General features: G+C 45.3%; 2 protein-coding genes across 3 annotated transcripts; one reads left to right on the forward strand and one right to left on the reverse strand.

The window, feature by feature from the left end:
* Positions 1–576: 576 nt before the first annotated feature.
* On the reverse strand, positions 577–20756 carry USP39 (ubiquitin specific peptidase 39). Of its 2 annotated transcripts, none has more exons than XM_060251754.1 (13): positions 19690–20756; positions 17373–17442; positions 16871–16965; positions 15564–15700; positions 14262–14414; positions 11723–11948; positions 11343–11420; positions 7537–7604; positions 6068–6256; positions 5516–5658; positions 1949–2084; positions 1513–1599; positions 577–1032 (listed from the first exon to the last, which is right to left on the reverse strand). In XM_060251754.1, exons 1-13 carry the CDS (start codon positions 19940–19942, stop codon positions 982–984), a joined length of 1686 nt encoding a protein of 561 aa, XP_060107737.1. In that variant the 5' UTR covers positions 19943–20756; the 3' UTR covers positions 577–981. The 2 variants fall into 2 exon arrangements, with proteins under 2 accessions (XP_060107737.1, XP_060107738.1); XM_060251755.1 differs by having other exon boundaries at positions 6068–6252; positions 7533–7604.
* C12H2orf68 (chromosome 12 C2orf68 homolog) lies at positions 19943–25294 on the forward strand. The gene is made up of 4 exons (XM_060251756.1): positions 19943–20935; positions 22974–23089; positions 23511–23656; positions 24632–25294. Exons 1-4 carry the CDS (start codon positions 20808–20810, stop codon positions 24752–24754), a joined length of 513 nt encoding a protein of 170 aa, XP_060107739.1. The 5' UTR covers positions 19943–20807; the 3' UTR covers positions 24755–25294.
* Positions 25295–26586: the final 1292 nt, after the last annotated feature.

The following is a 26586-nucleotide window of genomic DNA, read 5'->3' on the forward strand; positions in this document are numbered from 1 at the left end:
GCATGGTGAGATCCATTCTACCACTATTCCAAAAGGTGGAGGGAATCCTTGAAGGGCTCATTGTACAAACAAGAATGACATGGCTAGGCTTGGAGAACAAATATGTAATTCAGTGAGCCTAAGAATTCCTGCTCTCCATTAGGAACAGTCTAGCTTTGATTTCCCACACTGTATGGGGAGCTGGATTAGATGGCCTATTAGGCTCTTTTTGCTGGAATGCCAGGCTATGCCTGAACACCAGCACAAAAGGGCTGGGTATCCACTAGTTAGAACAATAAATGCATGCCTTCTTCCATTAGGGGCAGCTTGAGGAAAAGGGAAGAGAAACACAGTTTTCATGGCTGTCATTGTCTAGCTGACCGCCTCTGTTGTAGCAGCTCACAAGTGAACATTATCTAGTCTTAGAATGCTAAATAGTTGTGGTTAGCATTACCACTCATGATAGTTCATAAGCTAGAGTTTGTAGCTTAACACTCATCGACTTAAAGCAGAAATAGCTAAATTAAATGGAACTCTCTAGTCTACAACATTCCTATGCAATTTCTAGAAAAATCAATTGTTTAAAGAAGGACAATGTTAAAAATAATGTACATTTAATGCACAGACACAAAAATAACCAGCACAGCACATACTGAAAGGTCCTTGTTAGTCAGGCAGCATCCAGGGTAGAGTCTTCCCCAGGTGGGCCAACAAGATGGTGAAATGTGTGGAGTAAGCTATGTCCAAAGGCTGTGACCTCTTTGTTCTTGCCCCATGCTCCAACTCTACAGAGGCAGCAAGGAGCCAAGAGGTGGGCTGAGGAAGGAACACAACCAGCAACTAGAGGCTTGTAAAAGAAATAGGACCACCCTGCCCAGTTGCTGGCACTAACAGCAACTTAACTGAACGAGCCAAGTTTGGACTTCTCAATTTCAGCAGGGGGAACTGGTAAGTCGGGCACTCTGCCCTCTTCATCTTCCAGTGGCTCTGCCTCTTGCCGTTTCAAGCTCCTTGCTGGTTGGTCTCCTCTTCATTATCTCTTCTCTTCCAGATCTACAGAAATAAACCAAACCTTATTCTAGTTTGGTGGCATATTCTGAAGCCACAGTGGCTCTCTTTGACTGTATGCAAAACTGCACCAGCAGAGCAATTCTAAAAACACTTTCCTGAAGTAATCCCCAATGAATAGATCTGACTAGGAATCTCAAACCTGTTTGGGAGATTTATAGTGTAATCCTAATCAAAATGGCATGACATGCAGATTAAATTCAGACTATTTGATTAGTTTGTACACTGCATCCCAACAGCATTTTTAAAGGGCTGATCAGAATTTGGATTGTGTAGGAAATATGGTGGGGAGCATACACACAGGGAAATTACATGTACATACTGAATTACCAGCTACCCTGGCCATCCTCTGAAACCCAAGGCCAAGGATCCCTGTCTCTCAACGCAAGGAGGTCAGCAGTTGATTTCAGTCAGTGCTTCAGGTAGGGGAACCACCTCTGCCTGCAGGCAGGTCCCAGCACTCACCTGAATGTAAGCCTCGGAGAGTGTGATCATCTGGGGGAGAATGTCTGTCACCTGCAAGTCTTGCAGCTCATACCATTTGCCCGTGCCCTGCCAAAGCCATAACACAAGGAATGAGGGTAAGATATGAGCCAGCAAGGTTATTTGTGTGCAAAGACGACATTATGGCACAAGTAGTCACTCTGTCAAGCATGGAATCTGGTCCTGACACAGCAGCACTACTTCATCACATAGGACAAGTTGAGGAAAGGCCTTTAAAAAGCAGCTGAGGGCCACACAATGGGCCTAGGAAACAAAAAGGAGGTGAACTGCTTTGAGAGGGCAGTGTGCTCACACACACAATGTGCTTATACTGCCTCTGGGAAAACAGCAACCGGAACTGCTTGAATCACCACTTCTGAATGCAGGACACAGTAAGAGCAAGCCTGAGCCAACTCACATGGTGCAACACATGGATCCTGTATGCCCCTTCAGCTGGCTTCCCATCATGCACTATGTTTGCGATGAGATCATAGGTTGTATTCTTATGCACAGCCTGTACTTCCTCAGAGAGGTATTCCCGGAGATCCACATTCCTGTAGCAGAAAAAGAAGGACTGTGTTTTACCTGCTCTGCAACAATAACACATTGCAACTTCGGTTCCCATACACAGAATACCATAAATCTGCATCTTTGGTAAGTCTCCCTTCTGGTGAGTGCCCCTGCCATACACACACACACAGAAGATGATGATGATAATGGATTTATATCCCACCCTTCGCTCTGAATCTCAGAGTGGTCACAATCTCTTTTACCTTCCTCCCCCACAGTAAACACCCTGTGAGGTAGGTGGGGCTGCGAGAACTCTCACAGAAGCTGCCCTTTCAAGGACAAACTCCTGCAAGAGCTATGGCTGACCCAAGGCCATTCCAGAAGCTGCAAGTGGAGGAGTGGGGAATCAAACCTGGTTCTCCCTGATAAGAGTCCACACACTTAACCACTGTTCTTGCGTTTTTGCAAGAAGTAGTGACAGCAGTGAGATGCTGCTAGCACCATCTTCAGAATCCCCATGTGCAGAATTTTAAACACTTTGAATACGACTCCTGATCAGTGCTCCCTCTAAGCTGATAGTGTGAGCTAGCTCACAGGTTCTTAGCCTCTAGATCACGCATTTTTGTCAGCTCAGAAAGGATGGCCCCAGAGCAGTTTCCGGGTTATGTCGCCTTGAGCTCAGTGGGGGTCCGCAGAGCTTGTCTCTAGCACCCCCCCTGAATCAGGCAGTTGGAGAGGTGCCACAGACGTGGCATCTCCAGGGAGACTCTGAAGGGGTTTCCTTTTGGCATGGGGCTTTGCAAGAAGCCAAGGGCATAGCGGCGGCTATTCCTGTCCTTGTATGCCCCGAAGCTCCGCCGCCATGATCGCCATTACGGCAATAAGAGGTGAACACCTGACCGCTTGCCCTTTTTTTTCTTAACAAGCTTCTGATGCATCGCTTTGCTACCTCAAGCATGGCAATTCTGCTCAGCAAGTAAGTTTGTTTTCAATACCACTGGCTAATGGGTCATTTTACATAACAACAAACGGGACAGTTCAAAGGAAGGGAAAGAGGTGGATTCCCCCCCCCTTTCCCGTGAATGCAGTTTCAAAAAGACGAAGAACAACTTTGAGCATTGGCAACAATTTGAATTAGACTGATTATAGATACTCAAATTGACCCGCATTATAATTGAATATGTGTTAATGAGACTATTATCTGGTTATAATATGGTCTGAACAAAAACGAGATATATTTTAGAGAGATTTGTCTTTGCCACCTGAGTACAACTGAAATGGCAAATCAAAACACATGGCTGAAGGAGATTTGGAGAGGCAGACTAACTGGGTCTCTGAGTTACTTTTCAACTTGGACTAATAGACTGAGTTATTTGGTAGAGAAAAATGGCATTACTGAGCGAAATGTTTTATAAAAAAGATATAATGGTTACCATAACTTCTCTAAAGCAAGATCTTGGTTTATTATCAGAGTTGATAAAAAAGCAAATGGGAGCTTTTATGTTGAAAGCTAGCGAAATCTCAAATTTACATGAGCAGAGTGTTAAAGAGATCTCGGTGACGTCTGTGGAATTGGAAATGGAGAGTGATCCGCTGGGAAACGAACAGAAGAAAACCAAAATGGAACCTTATTGCGCAGTTAAAAAGAAGGACCAGAAATTGAGACTGATTGAAGTTTTTTCGAGAAGAACAAGTGGCGTGGGATCCTTACTATTTTTACTGAGAGGGATGACTGCACTAAGGAGAGAGAAGGTACATCTCAGCAAAAAAATCAAGATGTGGAAAACTTTCAGGAAAAAGGGCCTTTGAACTGTTTCTCTCTCTGTGGGTAATTGGATATGGAATTCTCAACAAAAACTGACATGCGATTTTAAAAGGCCAAATGAGATTTTTTTGGGTCATATTAAGTTGTTCCTCCTAGAGAAATATGGATATAAGAGTTAAAGGATTGAAAAGTTTTGAAAAGAATTTTATATAAATAAATAGTTAACTTGGATCAATTTTTAAGAAGGCAGACAACACAATTACTCTGTAATCTGGTAGATTGCTCTTAATATGTTTGTTTGGAGAAATTGTTTATACTGAGACAGATAAATTACTATTTTTTTCTGCTTATTACTTTTTTTCTCTCTACGTTTTATATTTTAAATCTGATTTTTTTTTCTTTCTGTTTGAAATAAGTAACTTAGAAGGATAAAGATATTTGTTTCTTATGCTCATTTTAATGACGACATTGTTAAAACAACAAGTTAGTCTGTATTTTTAATATGGTTAAACTTAGCCAGTTAATTCTGTGTTGAGACTTCTCTGACTTTTTTATACTTATATGTGCTGAAGAAGAATAGTTTAGACTTGTATTTTAAGAAACAGTTTAGTAAAAAGTGTATAATGAAAGATAAAGATAGTAAAATATAAGGGGAAAATTTAATACTTGCAGAAAGAATTGGGTATTTCATTTGGAGGTAGAAATGTAACTGATATATTTGCATTTTTCTTTGTTTCTGGTCTGCCACTCTGTATCCACCCCTCCCCCTCTTTAATGCTTCTGTATCTATGCTTATGCCTTTTCTTTTTATAGTTAGCATCAATAAAAATTATAAAAACAGGATGGCCCCAGAGCAAACTAATTTATGCACTAGCTCACAAGTTTAATGCCAGTAGCTCACAAAGTAGAATTTTTGCTCACTAGACTCCACAGCTTAGAGAGAGCATCCTGATGGCACTTTGGGGAAGCTGGGGAAGGAAAGGAAGAGCTATTTATTTAGGCTTCTTTCAGAGGTCTTAGCAGCAGGGAGTGAAAGAAACCATCTTTAGCAAAGTCACTGGCAGTTACAGACTTTGATTTGGCTAGTAATCAAATCACTTCAGTGGACTGACTCACTCTTACCAAGATCCTTTGGCAGAGCTCTCCTTTCTAACTACAGATACTCAAAAGAGAACACCACACCCAGAAGTCAAGACTGCTGGCAACTACAGACACCAGCAAAGCCTTGACCAACCATCTGGAGGGGATGGAGGGAACAGGACCAGTCAACCCCAGCTACTAATCTACTGCCACGACCATTTGCCATCATCATGTGAGGATCTCTATACCACTGTCAGAAATCCTCAAAAGGTGGGATAGACACCGTGTATTTCTAGGGACAAGCCACAGAGCAGCCTCAATTTATAACCCAGGGGATTTCTGAAGGCTGCTAAGAGTTCAGTCTTAAGATCCATGTCAATGTAACCTTTGACTAGCTAGATTTTATTTTCACATTTCTTACTTGAACTCTTGACATTACATTAACTAGAAGCCGATCGGCAAATGCCTTCAGAGGTGACAGTAACACAAAGCTTCCACCCATCTAAGTCACCCAAAAAGCAATTTCAAAAGGATCACCAGTCTCAAGATTCATGACTCAGACTCAACTCCAAGGCCAGGAAAAGTCCACTCCAACAAAGCGATATCACATGGCAACATGATGCTACCTACGTGATAGGGAAATTGACAATAGTTGGGTTCTTCTCCACAAAAAAATTATTCTTGGTGAATCTTTTGATGCAAAAGATGAGGTAAGGAGGCAGTTTGGTGAGCTGGAAACGCTTCAGGAAATTCTCCTTGTAGGTTTTATATTCCTGAAGAAAGCAATTTATGCAGATATGCTGTCACACAGAACCTGAGCTACATCATCACACAAACTCACACAACTGACCTAGCCCCTCTCCCAATCCCTTTTTTGTCAAGGAACCAAGCTTAGGAAAAGAACTAACAGTGCAATCCTAAGGGGGGGGAGCTGAAAGTGCTTTGGGAGCCAACTAGCTGCTACACCGGCAGAAATGGGAGTTCCACCGCTCTAACTCCCTCCCCGCCAGCGCAAACGGGACTTGCGCCACTCTACACCCGCCTCAGAGTACGCCTGCCCACGGTGGGACCTCCCACTGGTGAGAGGGTGTGATGTTTGGGGTCACTGCATTACCTTTTTCACCCTCTACAAACCATCTTGGAAAAGATTTAGAAAAGCAGAGGGGACCAAAAAAGACTTACCTTCTCTGTAATTCCATTGAACTTGGCCAGGATGTTGAAAAGTGGCACCTGGGGAATAATAAGCTGCTCCTTCTCATCCTTGTAAAGGGGGGCTGTGGGGAGGTCCAGGGTCAGGTACATGAAGGTGGATTCCACCATTTTTTCCTGGTACTCATCATTCTGGAGCAGCTGCTCCTTCTCCTCTGCTGGCTGAGAGGGGGAGACAAAGTGATCACAATTAGCAGAGATGGCCGATGCAGAAGGACAAGCTTGGGGGCAGACATATGATGGATGCCATGACAAAGGGAAAGAGGAAGGGCTGAGAGCACCCCCCCCCCCCCAAAATCAGCAGTGATTCTGGTCTGCCCCCTACAGAATGGAGTCAAGCATAAAAAAAGAATGTGGCTTCCTAAGTACACTGTGTGTTCTGCTTGTAGTTCTTTCTTTTTAATGTTCTTTTTCTTCCCCAAGCCAAGATAGTTACAAAGAAAAGTATAAAAATATTGAGTATGGAAAAATAAAAGACCTTACTGGGGCTTCTAATGAACAGACACAGCTCATAACCCTCCTTTCTTCATAGACTACTAATTTCCAAACAACCACTTATTCTACCTCACCTGCAAAGACATGGCTCAGCCAGTCAACTGATCATTCACACAATCAGTGGACCAAATTCTTAAGTATGTGGCAGCCTATGTTATCAGTCTATCATTCCAGGAGTTAGGCGTGAGGAGAAGACACACTCACATATCCTTCATCTAGGAGCAGTCTTGTGCATATATATACACCCCTAGCAATAAAATCCCTTCAAGCTACATGAGCTACTTTGTGCTGGGCTGTCCTTGGGAAATCTGCAGGGAACTTTTCAGTCCCTTCAGTGTAGTTCGTGTGTTGTTTGTTATGAATCACTGCCAATGTAACACTACATATTAAAGTTAGAGAAAGAATTCCTATGCTTTGTGCATGGCTAACACTAATTAAACTTTACACTATGGCTAGAGTCGGCACGTGGGAGTAGGCTGGGCAGGCGGCCACTTAGGGTGCCCCCCCATGAGCTGGGCCACAGCTTGCGTCCCGCACGCCCTGAAAGGCGCACAGGAGGCAACGGTCAGCTCCTCCGCCCCCCCATTAGCCTTCCTGCAGCACAGGAAGGGGCTTGCGTCCCACTTGCCTTGCAAGATGCACAGGACACAACTGTCAGCTCTCCCCACCTCCCACCCCGATGTGGAAGCCTGAGGGAGATTGGGGGCTGCCTGATATCATTTTTTATGATGTCACTCTGCCATGCGCACACGTTTTTTTCTAAAATATTGCCGGGGTGGGGGGGAGCTGAGCTGGGGTCTGCCTCCAGTGGCAGAAAACCTGACTACAGCACACCTGACTATGGCACAGAGATTATAAACTCCATTTTACCTCAAAGACTCCTCCCACGTACTCCCCCCCACACACATTTTTGTGAGCAAGAACAAGCCCATTTGCAGAAAACTTGCCAGATCTGGGTGTGGCAATTTCTTGGTGAATATCCGCATGGAGCCCTGGAACACATCAGTCACGATGGCTGCAAATAGAGGCAGTGGAGGGGAGAAAGATACTGTTCATTCATTGCAACATATCTCTCCCTGCCCTTTGCCTAGCTTGAGTAGTAGATTTCCTGCACAACACTACAGGAATTGACTAGGATTGATTTATTTATTTATTTATTTATGATTTATATCCCGCCCTTCCCACAAAAGTGGCTCAGGGCGGCTCAGATAGTTTGACAACAGATAGTCAAAACAAAATTAAACAAGTATTTAAATATATAAGCATTTAAAACATTTAAAACCTTAAAAACATTAAACATTACAACAGTATGTATAACAGGAGTCAGGCAAAGCTACATTTAGTTTCTCATATCAGTTAAGTGTAGGCTAGCCGGAAGAGGGTTGTCTTACAGGCCCTGCGGAACTGAACAAGGTCCCACAGGGCCCTCACCTCCTCCGGCAGCTGATTCCACCATGTAGGGGCCATAACAGAGAAGGCCCTGTCCCTAGTAGATTTTAGGCGGGCTTCTTTTGGCCCAGGGATAGCGAGAAGATTTTGGGTTCCCGATCTCAGTACTCTCTGGGGAACATGTGGGGAGAGACGGTCCTTCAGGTAGGCAGGTCCCAGGCCATATAGGGCTTTAAAGGTAATGACCAGCACCTTGTACCGAACTCGGTACATTACTGGAAGTCAGTGCAGAGTCCGAAGACCTGGCCAAATGTGTCCCCATCTTGGGAGGCCCAATAGCAGCCGGGCCGCGGCATTCTGCACCAGCTGCAATTTCCGAGTTCGGCACAGGGGCAGCCCCATGTAGAGGGCATTGCAGTAGTCCAACCTCGAGGTGACCGTAGCATGGATCACTGTTGCTAGGCTGTCGCGATCCAGGAAGGGAGCCAACTGCCTTGCCCGCCTAAGATGAAAAAACGCGGACTTGGCAGTGGCTGCTATCTGAGCCTCCATCTTTAAGGCAGGCTCCAATAGTACCACCAGGCTCTTGACCATGTCCACCGCCATCAGCGGCGCACTGTCAAAAACTGGCAGGGGGATTCCCCCCCCCCCCAGTCCCCGATGATCCAAGCAAAGTACCTCTGTCTTCGCAGGATTTAGCCTCACTCCACTCAGTCTAAGCCACTCAGCCATGGCCTGTAATGCCCGATCCAGATTTTCCGGGGCGCAGACCGGTCAGTCGTCCATAAACAGATAGAGCTGGGTGTCATCAGCGTACTGGTGACATCCCAGCCCATACCTTCAGGCAATCTGGGCAAGGGGTCGCATATAGATGTTGAATAACATCGGGGAGAGAACCGCCCCTTGGGGCACACCACAGTTGAGTGTGCGCTCCCAATCGCAACCCTTTGTCCCCGACCTTCAAGGAAAGAGGAAAGCCACTGTAAGGCCAACCCGAATCCCCGCGTCGGCAAGGCGGCACATCAGTAACCGATGGTCGACCGTATCGAACGCAGCCGATAGGTCCAACAACATCAGCACTGCCGAGCCACCCCGATCCAGATGCCGTTGAAGATCATCTACCAGGGCAACCAACACCGTCTCCGTCCCATGACCCGGGCGAAAGCCAGACTGAAATGGGTCAAGGACGGAAGCATCCTCCAGGAAAGTCTGTAACTGCATCACCGCTGCCCTCTCAATAAGTTTGCCCAAAAAGGGCAAATTTGAAACCGGCCGGTAGTGTGCCAATTGGGCCGGGTCTAAAGATGTTTTTTTTAGGAGGGGATGGACCACTGCCTCTTTAAGCGGCGTTGGAAAGTGCCCTTCCATCAGGGATCTATTTATGATATCCCGTACAGGATATCTGAGATCCCTCTGGCAAGATTTAATAAGCCAGGAGGGGCATGGATCCAATTTACAAGTTGTTGGGCAAGTAAATTAGAGAATCCTGTCAACTTCCTCCAGGCTGAGAGGGCTAAAACCATCCAGAGTATAATCCGAAGACAGGCTCGGGGCCTCTGTTTCGCTAACTGTCTCAAAACTGGCAGGGAGGTCGAGGCGGAGTGACGTGATTTTATCCGCAAAAAATTTCGCAAAAGCCTCACAGCCTATTTCCAATTCAACAGAATTTGGTCTGCCTCGCAGCAGCGTTGTAAGTCCTCGAATTATATCGAACAGTTGTGCCGGGCGCGAAGTTGCGGACGCAATCTTGGCCGCAAAGTATGCTTTCTTTGCGGATTTGATTGCCATCTCATAGGCCTTCAAACTCTCTCTATAAGACGTTCGGATCACTTCGTCTCGAGTACACCGCCATTGCCTCTCTAGTCGTCTGAGTCCCCGCTTTAATTGCTGCAGCTCCCAGTTAAACCAGGGCGACAGTTTCAGGCGGGGGCGCAGAGGGCGCCTAGGTGTGATCACCTTGATGGCTCTGGAGAGTCCATCGTTCCAGGACTCTACCAGGTCATCCAGGGAATCGCCAGTGGGCCAGGTATCCCGCAGGGCCGTTAGGAACCGTTCTGGGTCCATCAAGCTCCGCGGGCGAGATAAAATACGCTCTCCGCCTAAACAGGTTTGGGGTGACACATCCATATGAGCCTTGAGGGCAAAGTGATCCGACCATGGCACTGCTTTCCATTGCAATATCGTTCACTGATATTCCCACCGCGAAGACCAGGTCTAACATGTGTCCCGCCTGATGAGTGGGCGTTGGAACAACCTGGGAGAGTCCTAGTGTCGCCATGGATGACACTAGGTCCATCGCCTGGCTGGAGGCCGTGTCGTCGGCATGAACACTGAAGTCACCCAAGACCAATAGCCTTGGGCACCCCAACGCCCAACCCGCCGCGGCCTCCACCAGGGATGGTAAGGCGCCGGCCGGTGCGTTAGGTGGTCGGTACACCAGCCAGATCACCAACCCCTCCCCAACATCCCACATCAGGCCAGCACATTCAATGCCCGGAATCTCCGGGGCCAGAAGAGCCCTAAAGGAGTAAGCCTCTCATATGAGTAGTGCCACTCCTCCCCCCCGCCCGCTAGTCCGGGACTGGTGAAAGACCGAGTATCAACACAGCTGCTGAATAAAATGCTAAGATGGTATTCTGGGTGCAATATTCTGCCCAGGAATGCATGCCCATCACTCCTCACCTAGAAATCCAAGGCACAGGCCAAGATCTTTCCTGCTCTCAGAATGTAAATAATCCCGTCAAGAACTTCCTGCTTTTACATGAGGAACGTCTTTCTTTGGGCAGGCATAATTTTTGCTGTCCCACAAGTCATTCAGTTTTGCCTTGCTCCTGTGTTCTCTCCATGTAGCAAGAGCAGGCTAAGAATCCTAACAGTGCCATCTCAAGCAGAGTCGTGCCCTTCTAAATCTACTGAAGCCAATGGCACTTAAAAGGATGCAATTCTGCTTAGGACAGCACAGTGAGTGACACTGGGAATAAGAAGCAAGAGAATAGGCCCCTTGATTGCCCCCCTGCAGCTAGGTGGACAACAATGGTGAGAGGGAGCAGGATGCATGTTCTCAATACACTCTTCCCAAAGGTAGCCATTGTTATATCCCGCTTATCTCATATTTCCTAGGAGAACCAGAACAAGTATATCTGCTGATCTTCCCTCAGGTAAAGGAGAGAACTCAATGATTCTATGACCCTGGCCAGCATCACTGAAGAAACATACTTCAGAGAATGCTTAGTTTTATAACCCAAGTGCACAAACTAACATGACAGCAACTGCCATGCAAAGCCAACTCAAGAACACCCACAATCAGCACTACTAGCACCAAGAGCAGCAGTGCCACTTAATAAGACAGCAATCTGAGACTTACTTTTTTTCTTCTTCTTTGTCCCACCAAGTGCAGAGTGCAAGGCATTCAGGAACCAGGAAAGGAAGTCAACTCCATCACCTGCCACACAGGAAAAGGATGGAGAGCATGAAAAGTGGATGGCTGGGGGCTGTAGCCTGACACAGCGATGGCATTAGAGATCCAGCTCTGCAGTTGAAAATGAAATCTCTTCATCAGACAGGTGCTCATTGGTTTAAGCCCTCACAAATGATGGGCGCAATGTACTCAGCACTACTGGTCTCCTTGGAAAGTAACTGGTCTGGTAATTAACATGTAATCTGCACACACTTGAGCCCCCCCCCCCCCCAAAAAAACCCAGAAGTCCAGACTGCTGATTTGAGATAAGCTCTTCCCTGCCTCACCTTGCTTGGTGATCTGGAAGTTTTTCTTGCTGCAGAGAACTACAGCCTGCAGCATTTCGTGGGGAGAAACATGAGCTTTGAAGTTCCGGGGATTCCACAGCTTCCGCATGAGCTCCCCAAACCTTTGGACCAGCAGAAACATGATGTCCCCAGGAGGGCGCTGGATGTTCTTATAGTTCTCCTCCTCCAGGAAATAATTCCGCAGGGGCGGGACATTAGATAGTGCCTAGAAATGTGTATTAGAAGTCAGTGGCAAATTACTCCCACTTCACTGTACCACCCACCTTCACCCTCAACTTGCTGGGTGGTATCAGAGTTAAAGTGAATACAGTATAATCAAGTAAATTAATTTTAAAAGAACATCAGCATTACTGACTCCTTCAACAATCTTTCTCTAGTTAATTTTGTAGTCCAACAGCTACTAAGCAGTTTGGACAATGAAGTCCAACTTCCCAGGGGCCAACCCAAAAGAAGAAGAAGAATTGCAGATTTATACCCCGCCCTTCTCTCTGAATCAAAAAGTCAGAGCGGCTTACAATCTCCTATATCTTCTTCCCCCACAACAGACACCGTGTGAGGTGGGTGGGGCTGAGAGGGCTCTCACAGCAGCTGCCCTTTCAAGGACAACTCCTGCCAGAGCTATGGCTGACCCAAGGCCATTCCAGCAGGTGCAAGTGGAGGAGTGGGGAAACAAACCCGGTTCTCCCAGATAAAAGTCCACATACTTAACCACTGCACCAAACTGGGTTACTCCTGTTGACACCAGCACCTGGCAGGCTTGAGGAAAGCTTTTACATACAAAAGCCTCTGCTTCTAACATGATGATAGTCTTTTCCACAACATTTTAATGTGTTATATCATTGTTTTATTTTGGATGCCATCTTGAGTAATTTCTCTGGAGAGGTAGCATTATTTTTCCAAATAATTAAATCAGTAATTACTGGAGCTTGTTGGGCTTCTCTCTCGTATGCTCTTCCTACAATCCAATTAGAACTTATTTAGTAGTAAATGTGAAGAGCAAAATTTGCCTGATTATTCTCACAATAATGAAGAAGAGTCAGTTGTATACCCCACTCTTCACCAGGAATCTTGGAGCAGCTTACAATCACCTTCATTTCTTCTCCCCACAGCAGTCACTTTGTGAGTAGGTGGGGCTGAGAGAATTCTGAGAGAAAGAACTGTGACTGGCCCAACGTCACCCAGCTGGCGTAATGTGGAGGATTGGGGAATCAAATCTAGTTCTCCAGATTATAGTCCACCGCTCTTAACCACCACACCATAGCTGACTCCCCAGCTGCAACCTAGTTCTACATTTAAGAGACTTTGCAGTCATGTCAAGATTTCTGAGGTGTTTTGAGGGAACAAAAACTGGCAGATGGAGGAAATGAAAAGGAAGAAATAAAATGGGTTAGGAATGCAGTAACTTAGCAATGGATGGAGCTTCTGCTGAGTCCCTGGAGCAAAGCCAGCAGCTGACAAAGCTACAGAAGGAGAAATCTCACAATGCCACTGAGAAATCTCACAATGGAGACACAGTTTCTGCACAGCCTGAGGCCACAGCAGTTGTCTGCAGACAACAAGAGGAAGACTCACAGGTTGTAAGCAGGCTTGCACTCTCAGTTATCCTCCAAGAATGCCTATTTTCAAGAGGGAAAGGAGTCCACCTGGCCTAGTGCCAAGGCTGGAACGCTCTCTCTCAGGAGCCAGTTCATTGGCAATCTACATTCAGGATGAGAGAGTCTCCTCATCACCTGGAGAGAGGCAGTGGGGAAACTTCCTGAAGTGTGTGTGTGTCAGAACTCCACCTCTCAACTCAAAGAAAAGCTGAGAGGTGACATTCTGACCACTCCCCACAGGAAAGGAATCCTATGTTCCACAGAACAATCAGCACAGTCAACAACCATCTTCCTTATCTTCACACCCCTTTCAACCCTCCCAGCAATTAACACAGAACAATGGTCACATTCAACAGCCAGTTTCCTCATCACTACGCTTCCAGGAAGCCCCACCAAACAATGGACACATCCACAAACCAATTGCCCTTTCACCACACCCCCTCCAGCCTAGAAATAGCAGCTCTCCAGCAGCCCTGGCCCCACTCAATGCACAACAGCCAAGAAGGTCAGAGCGCCTGCTCCGGATGCAACGCCACTGAGGATGTTCTCCGCAGCTGAGAACGAAACGTCTGGAAGAAAAACTTTCTCCAGTAGAACACAGCACTTGAGCCCGAAAGATTCTACAAACCCTAATGATGTTACCAGCCATGAAAACCTGAAATCTTTGACTCCTATGAGGCTTGCTCTTTGCAGTCACAAGTGACAGTTTCTCCTTTCCCCAACTACAAGAGAGGGAGTACCACAGACCACACAACACAGCTTCCCACACCACTTGTGCACCCATGCTCTAACTACAAGCAGCCTCTGGATAGTAGAATACACTTGCAACAATGCTTGATGTGTGGCTGAGCCTACCATGAAAGCGACTGTACAGAAGTCACAACCTATTGCCCATTTATTTCAATGCTTTCCAAACACATTACCTGGAGTATCGCATTGGCATAGTCATTAGCTTTGATGTTGTTCAGTCCCACAATGCCAGGTAGGTATGTGGTGCCATCATAGGCCCGAGAAAGTTTGGCCTGCTTGTCCAGGTTGGCTATTTGCTGCTTGGTGAATGTGGGCTTCAAAACGTACTGCAGACAGGAAGGAGAGAGCTTATCAGTTTGAAGCCAAGCACTATGCTTCTGCTGAAGGGTCAGTCTAAACTGCCCTTAATTATAAGAGCCTTGGCTCAGGAACAAAGGGAGGGGGGAACTTTACCCAGCAATGTGCTGCTTTCTAAAGACAAGGACAGGTAAAGATGGGTAGCCATTTTAGTCTGTCGGTAGCAGAAGAAAAGAGCAGGAGTCCAGCAGCGCCTTAAAGACTAACAAAAATTGCGGTAGGGTATGAGCTTTCATGAAGTGAGCAGTGACTCATGAAAGCTTATAACTTGCCACAAATTTTGTTAGTCTTTAAGGTACTACTGGATTCTTGCTCTTTTCTGCAGCTAAAGATGAAGGCTTGTGTGTCTCCAAATTAAGATTTTCAAAGTGACAAAAATCAAACAGCCAGGAAGCATCTTCCCTAAATTATTGTTCTGAAGGTATATTAAAATACAAACCAAACTTGATCCAGCTATTAACAATTAGGGATTCTGCACTGGTTGAGGAATGCAGGAGGGAAAGTTTGAAATTTTAAGTTTTTAATTTTGTTTTTGGAGGGGAGGGGTTAGGAAAAAAGAATTAGATGTATACCATGACTTTACAACTTAGGACATGAAGCCTGCAAACACATTTACCTCTAACAATTCAGTCAGGAGATATGGCCCTGACTGGGATAGCCCAGGCAAGTCCAATCTCATCTGATCTCGGAAGCTAAGCAAAACTGACTCTGGTAGGCACTTGGATGGGAGACCTCCTGGGAATACCAGCAGTTGAGAGGCAGGAGCAGGCTTTATTCAGCCACCTCTCTGAATGTTCGCCATGCCCCCAGAAGGGGCCAGTCACCAGAGCTTGCCATGACTTCCAGGCTCACACATGCATGCACACACAAATACCCCCCAATTTTAAAAAAGAGAGATATGCATTGCCAAGAAAAAAGCAACCAGTTGTGACACAACAGAAACTGCTCCTGACATCCATAGGGATAGCAACAAAACAAGTTTTGAGATAGTCCAGGAAAGCTTGTGTTTCAATAAAGGAAAAGGTCAACAAGTATAGCAGGGTTCACAAGACCATTATCCTAGGCAGCATGCCTATGCTCATGCACGTGCACATACACACTCCATCAAGATCACAAACCGTGATATCTTCAAGGGAAGAGTCAATGATTTCATAGTTGTCTGGCAGGCAATAGAACTTCAAGGTATGAAGGTTGAGAAAGACGTGGTGGCTGAACTGTACACTGTGAATGTAAGCATGAGACTTCAAGCCTCGACCTGCAGAGGAAGAAGAAAATAGGCAAACCATTGTGAATCAGAGAGCATCCTACAGTTGACTTCTGGCAAGCAAACTGATCTGGAAATCCTTGAAAATACAGTAGAATTAGAAAAGGGAGGTGGAGGCATTGAAGACATTTCACAGCACTTAAGACAGAGGAGTATGTGTGTTACAGGAGGACAGAAAGGATTGCAAGAAAGGTTATGAGACAGAGTAATGAAAGGTAGCACAACAAAACAGGCAGTGAGCTGTAAAGCTGCAACGAGAAATGGAAATCTCTGAAAGACAGAGGAACAAAAATAGGGAGCAGCAGACTACTGACTAGGATCCTAAAGTGGTGTTCTGCAGGCACAGCAGAAGCTCCTCTGATGGAACAGTTCTTCTGTCTATAAAAGAGGACAATTCTGCCATCCTGCTGCAGACTCCTAATTTACTCCCCATGCTGTTCCTTAAGGTATGCTGATCTGAAGGAGCACAGGTTCTGGAGACACAGAAGGGTATAATGAAAAGGGGAAGCTGCCTTTATTGAGTACAACTCTGCTTGCACTATTAAGGATCCAAGCAGGAAGGCAGATGTACAAGGGAATCTGAGGACTAAGGGGCCAAGTGAACATCAGGTCCTACACCAGACAGGGCAATTCTGCCAAAAAGATTCAACTGTAAATGCAACATTGTGACCTAACCCTAAAGGGGCGGGGAGCCCCCCCATGGTTGTGGGGGAAGGGATGAAGTCCACATACTGACTGGAACTAACTGGCCCGTTTTTGAACTGCAGACTTCCAGAATCATCATAAAACAGGGGTGGTCAATGGTAGCTCTCCAGATGTTTTTTGCCTACAACTCCCATCAGCCCCAGCCAGCATGGCCAATGGCTCGGGCTGATGGGAGTTGTAGGCAAAAAACATCTGGAGAACTACCATTGGCCACCCCTGTCATAAAAGATTACTGCCACAGATGGTAAACCCCACCACACACAGACTTTCAGGGTTGTTTGTTTGTGTGTGTGTGAGCAAAAGAGATACAGGTAACATATTAAGCCTACATTGCGGAGACCTGTCCTTTGTTTTGCATGAAACCCATGAATACTAAAGAATATAATTTGATTCTGCCCAGTATACTCTCTTTGATGGACAGTATGCTCTCTTTTATGAAGACAAATGCAAACTCACCCTGGAAATATTTTCCACACACCAAACAGGCGTAGACATTAATATGCGAAAGTGAGATTGAACACAGCTTCTCAAAATCAAAGTCCAGAACACTCCTAGAAAAGCAGAATATTAAGTAATTAATCACCACGGAGTAAATAGACACATCAATCCAACAGTATTCAGCAATATTTGTGGGATGAAAACCATCATATCAAACAAAGGCAATCTCATACCGAGTATAGCATTTCAGGAAAGTACTTTGTAGCTCACCTCATCAGCATGTTAAGAATGATGTGACTCTGAAAGAGTGGGACACTTGTCTAACTGTGCCACTCTTATAGGTATTTGGACCAAATACATCACTACATCCTAATCCATGCATGTATAGGAAAATACAAATGACTTGGCACGGTTCAGCCACCCACTGATTACTGCTGCAAACAATGCAATATTTTCAAGAATACAATCATTAATTTAATACCCCCCATGACTACATACTTTATTTTCTCTCTATACTGACTTGTTTATGGTGTCCAAGTATGGGCAGTGCCTGCTCCGCCGGTCTTCCGGGTCAAAGCGACCATATTTTACTGAAAGGCAAGCAAAAAAGGCAAGTGAGAAACCTGCTAGGGGATCTTCAGCACAAAAGAAAAAACAAGTACACCAATATACATGTTTTCAAAAAGAGCCTCATAACAAGTACTTAACAGGGAAAAATTGTATTTATTTATGTTTTCATGGGTGCTTTTCTAGAAAATACTAAACCTGATGTATAAAAAAGAGCAATGGAGAAAAATCCAATAAAACAAACCAAAAAGATACAGCAGCATAATTAATAATTATTGTATGGCATTGGGTGTAGTGCAGCCACAAGATCCTAAGATCATCTGGCAGCCACAAGTTCTAGCTCTTTTAGCCTTATACACCCCTAGTTGGTGAGCTAGACTTGTATTTAAGACAAGAGACATTCCAGAGGTGGTTTGCCATTGCCTGCCTTTGCATCATGCCCCTGATATTCCTTAGAGGTTGCCCTTCCAAATACTAGCCAAGGCCAACCCTGCTTTGCTTCCAAGATCTGACAGGATCAGGATAGCCTGGGCTATTCAGGTCAGGTACAGCAGATAAAGGACAACAACAGCAAAACCATTATATCTTGCATTTCTCAGCCAGGAGGCAGAAGGAAGAGAGGCTTGGTTCAGTAGCTCTGTTGTGTGATTGAGAGATACTGGAAAAACAAGCTCCGCTGTCCCCTCTTCCTCTCCAAGAAAGGAGCCTTAGCCAATGGAGAAAATAAAGGTTTTGTTCTATAGCTCCTGTGCGATTGAGCAAGTTTTGCAAAGCAAGCTGTTATGCAGAAGAAAGCAAGAGATAGGGAGAAGGAAGCAGATGACAGCCAGCTGCATGGGGGCTGATAGGAGCCCTCTAAGGGCCTGATTCAGCCCCTGGGCTGCATGTTTGACTCCCTGCCTTAAAGTTTATACCTCTCTATGAATCTTAAGTTGCAACTTATTCAGTTAAAAAATTACACTTAGGCTACACTGGTAACAGTAAAGGTAGTCCCCTGTGCAAGCACCAGTCGTTTTCAACTCTGGGATGACGTTGCTTTCACAACGTGTTCACAGCAGACTTTTTACGGGGTGGTTTGCCATTGCCTTTCCCAGTCATCTACACTTTCTGCCCAGCAAGCTGGGTACTCATTTTACCGACCTCGGAAGACTGAGTCAACCTGAGCCGGCTACCTGAACCAATTCCCACTAGGATCGAACTCAGGTTGTGAGCAGAGGGCTCTGACTGCAGTACTGCAGCTTTACCACTCTGGGCTCTCCTAGGCTATACTGGACACCACAGCAACTCTTTAGCAAAGGACAGGGTAAACTGTCTAACTGTTGGCATTGTAAGTCATAGATGCATCCCTTAAGCATAAGATTTGGGCATGTCCAATCATTCATTTCTCTCAGGGAAGAAGTTATTATTAATATTAATTTTGTATCAGAATGTTCACTGATTTTTGAGGATGCTTATGTATTTTTAAACCATCTGCCCATCTCTTGGAGGCTAACCAATGTTCAACAAAAATGGACTATCCATGTCCTTACTAAAAGACCTTAGAACTCTATCAATATTTGAGTGTGTGGCATATAGACAACTGTGTATTGACTTATTTTTAGATATTTGGAAACCTTTTATAGAAACTTATGTGTAAATCTGCAACTGTTATTGTTACATATTTTTCTCTATGTCATGTATACTTAAAATCTATTTAGTTGCTGGGTTTATTTTTTCTCTCTTGCTTTTTTCTCTTTTTTGCAAGAAAGAAAACAATAATTTGTTTAAAAATATCAAAGACAAAAAAGAGTGTTGCCTTATTTTGCAAAAAACTGCAAAAGTATGATGATGAAGGTGGAGCAGCATGAGGACCTGTGAAAGAAAGATCGTCTCCAGCCTTTTCATTTGGTAGAACTCACACTGTACACTAGTCCTCCATACTGGATAAGGAATGAAAGCACTCCGGTTTAATTTATTATTAACTATTACTCTCAAAGACTATTCGAAAGTTTTACACATACAGTGGCTGAGTTTGGGACCATGATTTGCCCATGACAACAAACCACGCCCCAGAAAACCTCAGCAGACACATAAGAACCATCCCTCTTTGCTTCGAGGAAACTGGACTTATAACTAGTTTAATAAACAGAACCTTTGTCCATCCTTTTGTAAAACTCGTCCTGAACTAGCGGCCGCCACATCTGGTCGCACAGATAGCTCTGCGAAGTAACAAGTGTCATAAACGAGTACATCCTTGACAGGCTGGTGGTCCGACTCCCCCAGCCACCTACCGGTGGGTTCCTCATCCTCGTCGTCTTCTTCGGGCTCCCGCTTGATTCGCGCCTCGTCGTCGTCCGGCTCTCGCTTCACACGCACCAGGTCCCGACCCCCCAAGCTTCGAGATGCACCGCTCTCTCTACCCGGCTCTTGCTTAATCCGACTCAAAAGCGAGTTCCGCGGAGACACCTCACGGGAACTCCGCTCTCGTTTTACCCGCACGGACATCTCTACGGAACCAGGACGACTATTCGCATATCTGCGCATGCCCAAAGTACCGTCAGGCGCACTCGGAAATCATCACTTGGAAAGCGCCGGTTAATCCAACGGTAGTCAATGCCACTCCAGAGGCTTGAAAGCAGCGCATGCGAGTTGGAGGGGACCCTATGGAGAACGTGCGCGCGCACAGTATTTTTTTTTTCCCCCAACGCTACTAGTCGTTTCAGCTGGATTTACATTCAACCAAGAGTACAGCAGAACAGCTGTTGCACCATTCAGCCGCTATTGGCGATTATTTCGCCACAAAATAGTGGCTGCTGCACCATTATACTAATCTTAGCTTAAACGTGGTGCTCTCGAGTGTAAAGCCCCATAGGTGTGTGCTTTTGTCTCAGCCAGCGTGTCGTTTGTTTGTTTAATCGAATTTAAATCCCGCGAGAGGGCTCAGAGCGGGTAACAGCAAGTTTTAAAGTATTAAAATCAGTTTTGCAGCAATAACGGAAACAATAAAGACAATGCAACAATTTAAGGATGGCAAAAGAAAGAGGTCTAACTGTTTCAAGTGGCAGTTCTTTCCTATCCCACTTCGGGGATGCATAGCTTCTGTGATGCACAAGCGCGCACGCTTTTTAAACGACTATTCTCCGACGAGAGAGAGAGCAGCCTTTCCCGGGCACGATGGTTTCGGCTTCACTGGGGCTGCCCAGTTTGGTCGGCATCTGTGAACAGCACTGGGGTGACTGAGGAAACTCTCTTGGCCCAAGCACACTACCCGTCCCTTCGCAAAAAGCAAGGAGGCGCCGGCTAGACGACTGTGGTAGGAGCAGCAGAGCTTGCGGGCGGCCGCTTCGCTGGCTCCTCCCCGGGGGCTGGCCAGTCTGCCTTCGGGTTCCGGAGGCGGAGGCAGATTTCCATGGACTCGGCGGCGGTGGGGCTGGAAGAGGGGCGGAATAGTCCGGCGTGGAGGGGTTGCCGGCCGGGAGGACGCCTGGACATGAGCCATGGATTCGTGAGGCACATCAGGCGCAACCAGATCGCCAGGTACCGGCTGTTGCGTGGGAGGAAGAGCCTGCCGGGGAGCCGAGTTCCAACCCCCCGGTCCAGATAGCCAGTTTTGGCTCTAAAGAGCCCCGCTTGAGATAATAGAAGCTCATCCTTTTATTTTAGTTCAAATGCGACACGTATGTTTTCGTATTTCCACTCAAGAAGCTATGTTCTGATCTTTACAACAACCCTTTTATTATTTCATGCAGAGGGGAGGCCGAGGGGAGATGCCGCCTGTTAAGGCAAGGGCAGAGATGAGATTTACATAAGAACATAAGAGAAGCCATGTTGGATCAGGCCAATGGCCCATCCAGCCCAACACTGTGTCACACAGTGGCCAATATATGTGACAATACACACACACACATATATACACACACACACTCTGTGGCTAATAGCCACTGATAGACCTCTGCTCCATATTTTTATCCAATCCCCTCTTAAAGCTGGCTATGCTTGTAAGCTGCCACCTCCTGTGGCAGTGAATTCCACATGTTAATCACCCTTTGGATGAAGAAGTACTTCCTTTTATCCGTTTTATCCTGACTGCTCAGCAATTTAATCGAATGCCCACGAGTTCTTGTATTGTGAGAAAGGGAGAAAAGGACTTCTTTCTCTACTTTCGCCATCCCTTGCATAACCTTGTAAACCTCTTATCATGTCACCCCGCAGTCGACCTTTCTCCAAGCTAAAGAGCCCCAAGCGTTTTAACTTTTCTTCATAGGGAAAGTGTTCCAACCCTTTAATCATTCTAGTTGCCCTTTTCTGCACTTTTTTCAATGCTATAATATCCGTTTTGAGGTTCGGTGACCAGAATTGTACACAGTATTCCAAATGAGACCGCACCATCAATTTATACAGGGGCATTATTTGAAACGGGACTTGCTGTTTGTTTACCTCCCCTTATTACAGGAACTTTTGTGGGCTCTGATTATCTTTTGTGCCCCTTGACAGTACACTGTCTCAGTAACATCAGCCCTGTAGGATAAGTTAGTATTTTTACTCCCGTTGGAGAATAAGAATCATTTTTACAGTGTATTCTTATGTATATTTAGTTAGATGTAAGTACAATCTGTGAGTCTTACTCTCAGGTACGCATGCATAGAATTGCAGCCCTAATAAAGTAACTTGCAAGGAAAAGGAGATGGGCTGGGCAGTTAAGTTTTGATGGTCTCTACACCAGGACCTTCCAACCTTTTCTGAGCCTGCAGGCACATTTGTAATTCTGACACAGGATGGTGGGTGCATCCACAAAATGGCTGCTGCAGGAGGCAGAGCCAAACTATTCATACATTGACTTCTTTTATAATTCTCTGTAGGATTGGGACTAAAGGATACTATTTTGGCCAGTCTGTAGCAGTAGAAAAGAGCAAGAGTCCAGTAGCACCTTGCTGTCGTTCAGTCACACAGTCGAGTCTGACTCTTCTTGATCCCATGGACCACATCACGCCAGGCCCTTCTATTTTCCACCATCCTCTTTTTGCTCAAATTTTTGCTCGTTGCATTGATAACACTGTCTAATCATCTCATCCTTTGCTGTCCCCTTCTTCTTTTACCTTAAATCTTTCCCAGCATCAGGGATTTCTCCATTGAATGCTCCCATCTTATTTGGTGGCCAAAGTATTTGAGCTTCAGTATCTGACCTTCCAGGGAACAGTCAGGGTTGATTTCCTTTAGGATTGACTGATTTGATCTCCTCACCATCCAAGGGACTCTCAAGAGTCTTCTCCAGCACTACAGTTTGAAAGAATCTGTTATTCGGCACTCAGCCTTCCTTATGGTCCAACCTTAAAACACCTCAAAGACTACCAAAATTTGTGGCAGGGTATGAACATACTCATGCTTGCAATTTTGGATGAAACAGGCTGTTTAGATAAGAAAGGCACTGCATGCAGGTTAGGCGATCAAAGAAATTCTTCCATCGTCAGAACAACAGAATCCATACAATTAACAGGCGGAAAGTTGTAAGCTTTGTGTCACTGCTCAACCTCCCCAAAGTGTCCCATTAAAAGACCTCTTGTCTGTTCCTTTCCAGGGATGACTATGACAAGGAGATGAAGCAAGCCAAGGAAAAGGTGAAAAAGAGGCATACGCCAGCCCCAGCCCGGCCCAGAAAACCAGATCAGCAGGTCTATCATCCCCGTCAAAGAAGTGAGTTTAATCAACCATGTCTTGTCCAGTTTACTGTGTTTTAATTCCTGAGTGGCAGTTTTCTTGGGGGAAAAGAGAACAATATTTATTTCCAAGCCCTGATTATGCTTAATACTTTCAAATTATTTGACTCTGTACTGCAAAATATTTTAATCCCAAAGCAGATTGTTGTGGCCAGGATTAAAACAAACTGAATATCTTTGCCTTTATTGTTTGTTTCTTGCTTCATTTGTAATCTGCCTTTATCACTGAGACTCAAGGTGTATTACTACATTTTTTAAAAAAAATGCAATAAAACTGGATTACGCAACAAGGAAACAAGGTGATAAAAAGTATAATACCTACAAGCATTACACACAAAAAAAACTGGAGGTGGGGAAACAGCCACTTCTCCTAGCCTTTCTTGTTCATTGCTTTCCAGATAGAGCTGAAGTCACATCTGGCTTGGAGTATGAGGGCTCCAGTGAGAGTAGTTCCAGTACTGAACTAGACCCTTATGGACCAGCACTCTTCTGCCTGGAATATGAAGCTGACAGTGGCAAGATCACCTCAGTTGTTGTGCACCAGGTATAAGGTTTCCTGGCAAGTTCAAACAAGCCAGAGACTGGAACTCCTTCAAGAGTGCCGTCGGAAGGAAGTCCAGTCTATGCAAGGACTCACAGATGCTCAACATTTAACAAGCGTTGATAAATAGGCTGCATTTCCTTTGATCTGTTGAAGGCCAGGTAGTGTACATTGTAGCAGGAGGTGGGAATTGTACTCATCCAGCAAAGAGTATGTTATGGCAGAAGCCAAAATGGATCAAATATATGGCAGGGTGGGGAGAAGCACTTTGTCAGCTCTGCCTTCTAAAATCTTGCACAGCATGGGCATGGATATGAAACTGGGGAAAAAAATTATTTGGGAGTCAGTTACCATTCTGTTGCTAGTGCCCTCTTTATAGACTGAGCTTGGGTGTTAGGGTCACAGTGTGATGAGGGCTTCACCAATAGGTACCTGGGACACTTGTGCAGCCACATTCCAAGTTACCATGATTTTTGTAGCTGGAGAAAGAATCACATTTTCTCAATAATACCATATAGTGACTTGAATGCTGGGGAAAGGTGATGTTGCATAAGTATTCTCAGTAATAACATATAGTGGCTTGAATGCTGGGGAAATGTGATGTTGCAGAAGTAGAGCTTCATGGGAGATGTCTGGATCCCACACAACACACAAGCAACAATTGTGCTGGTCGTCTAGATAGGCCCATAGACCCTCATTTCCTTCAGTGGCGGAATGGGCGGGAAAATACCAACTCAACTTCTTCTTCTACCTCCCAACCTTCCTTTCCTTTTTAAGAAGTCACTTAGAACAATCATGCATCCAAGAGACTGTCTGATTGGGAAGTGGGAAAAGGCAGTGCAGAGGGGAGGGGGGGATCCCTGAGTTTGTTTCTTTAATAATTTTTCCTGGATGTTTCCCATCTGTTCTGTACGGCTGTGTCTGTGTGTCTGCTGCGCACTCATCCTTTCTCAGTGGGCCCTGTACTTCTTTCTACAGGACAGTGACCCTGATGAGGTGGTAGAGAAGATCAGTGCCCAGAACCCACTGGAACCAGCTATGCGTGAGGCCCTGAAGAAGCGGGTGCTGGAGGAGCTAGAAAAACGACGAGTAAAGCGCTGAGGCACTGTGAAAATATCTGTGTTGTTTACCTCGCTGGGAAATACTTTTTGCAAAAGGGACAGCAAACTTGTCCCACAGTGTTTGGTTTGGAGGCTTCAAGAGGGTCAGGGAGTTATGTAGTAATGGTCACACGACTCAGGGTTGAGGTTCATGGACCAGTCTGTCCATGCTGCTTGAGTCTTTTTGACAGTGGTTGCATTGCTTTATTTTATACATTCCTCTGTACACAATCATTGACTAACATCGTGCAGAATGAAACGAGCAATGTTTACATAAGCTTGTAACCCCAAATGTGGATTCCAGGAAGGAGGTGAAAGGGCAGCACATTTTGAGACCCTCAGCATTCTTGCATAGGCCAAAGTACATGAAGGCTTTAATGCTGCCTTCTGAGTCTTAAGATGGAGTCAGAATAAGGTTGGCCAGGCCATTGTCCTTCCTTCATCTCACTCTTTTTTGTTTTTTGTTAAAAGTTGTCCCCTCACCGTCACTCTCTGGAATTGATTGTATTAAAGGGGCGTATTGTTCCAGTTGCTTTGCTAATACATATGCATGATTTTCTTGCAAGGTATATTCTTCTCTTGACGGTTTACATATTCTTGTACACAAGACACATAAGGAAGGCAAGCATTGTACAAAGCAACACTGTGACTAAGACACATAATCAGTCTGAGATAATAATGCCATTTCAGAAGAATCACAGGTAGAGTCTAAGGGGACAGTTTCTCTGCTAATGCGTGAGGCAGAGGATTCCATAAGCCAGGATCTTTGAGGCAACACTACAGCAAGGTGACTTAAACAACATACAGAAAGAGATATATTAGCAGGAATATAACTAAAAGTTTAATGGAAGCAAGAGGAAAACCAATCAGGTGATAAAGGAATATAGCCATAATTACTGGTTACATTAATTGTTATATTACATTTCCACAAAGGGGCATCTGTTTGTAGGCAACCATGCAATGGCTTATGGTGGGAATGCCAGTTGGGTGAAGTTGCATAAGAGATTTGGGATGCATTTAAACATTTACCAAGAGCTGTATCAGTTCCTGGAGCCTTGCAAACGGGAATGACATGTAAATCAGTGTGTTGTGTTAAACAAAAATGTGAAACATTGTTAATGTTAGCTAAATGTTCCCAAAAGTCAAACTGAAGATGATCTCCAAAACTGATAGCCTTGACAGGAGACAAAATACATATACAAAAACAACAAAGTTTGTTCATTGTGCAAATACAGCAGCCACCAAGTTATCCAGGGATGGCTCTCGCCCAGCCTCTTCCAACGTTTGTTGAGCTGGATTAGTTAGACGCTTCACATCCCCCCATATGACATCACGAACTGTCTGAGTCTGTGGGCGTTACACAATCTCTCGTTTGGGCTGAGATTGAAATTGGGAAGTGGATTTAGGAGATCCTGATGCCATGCCATCTTTAGCCAAGTGCCAGAACCCACAAAGGATCTGCAAGAGAAAACACAGCAGCATGCCGGCACCCCCAGTTAACAAAGGGGCACTGAACCATGCCAAGTTAATAAGGCCAAATTCAATTGTTCAATTGCATTTGGGTAGGAACCCTCATTTTCACTCCTTTTAATTGTTTTTGAAGAGTGGTGTTCAAGGTCTGATTAGCATGTTCCACAATAGCTTGACCTGTGGAATTATATAGAATACCATGACTGAGACAGATGTCCCATTGTATATAAAATTCTTGGAAACCAGCAGAACAGTAGGCAGGGCTATTATCTGTCTTGAATTTTTGAGGTTTGCCCAGGACAGTGATGGCAGCAATTAGATGAGCAATAACATGCGTGGGAGACTCCCCTCTTTGAGGAGTGG

This window comes from Heteronotia binoei, chromosome 12, assembly GCF_032191835.1.
Source record: "Heteronotia binoei isolate CCM8104 ecotype False Entrance Well chromosome 12, APGP_CSIRO_Hbin_v1, whole genome shotgun sequence".
In the NCBI taxonomy this organism is placed as follows: Eukaryota; Metazoa; Chordata; class Lepidosauria; order Squamata; family Gekkonidae; genus Heteronotia; species Heteronotia binoei.

Bases quoted from the DNA above. Each gene is read 5' to 3' on its own strand.
- USP39 (XM_060251754.1), bottom strand. From the start codon at position 19,942: ATGCGCAGATATGCGAATAGTCGTCCTGGTTCCGTAGAGATGTCCGTG. The intron at 16,966-17,372 runs GTCAGTATAGAG...CTGCTTTTCTAG, and splicing joins TACTTGGACACCATAAACAA to GAGTGTTCTGGACTTTGATT. The intron at 1,600-1,948 runs GTGAGTTGGCTC...TGGCTTTGGCAG, and splicing joins GGATCCATGTGTTGCACCAT to GGCACGGGCAAATGGTATGA.
- C12H2orf68 (XM_060251756.1), top strand. From the start codon at position 20,808: ATGGACTCGGCGGCGGTGGGGCTGGAAGAGGGGCGGAATAGTCCGGCG. The intron at 20,936-22,973 runs GTACCGGCTGTT...GTTCCTTTCCAG, and splicing joins AGGCGCAACCAGATCGCCAG to GGATGACTATGACAAGGAGA. The intron at 23,657-24,631 runs GTATAAGGTTTC...TTCTTTCTACAG, and splicing joins CCTCAGTTGTTGTGCACCAG to GACAGTGACCCTGATGAGGT.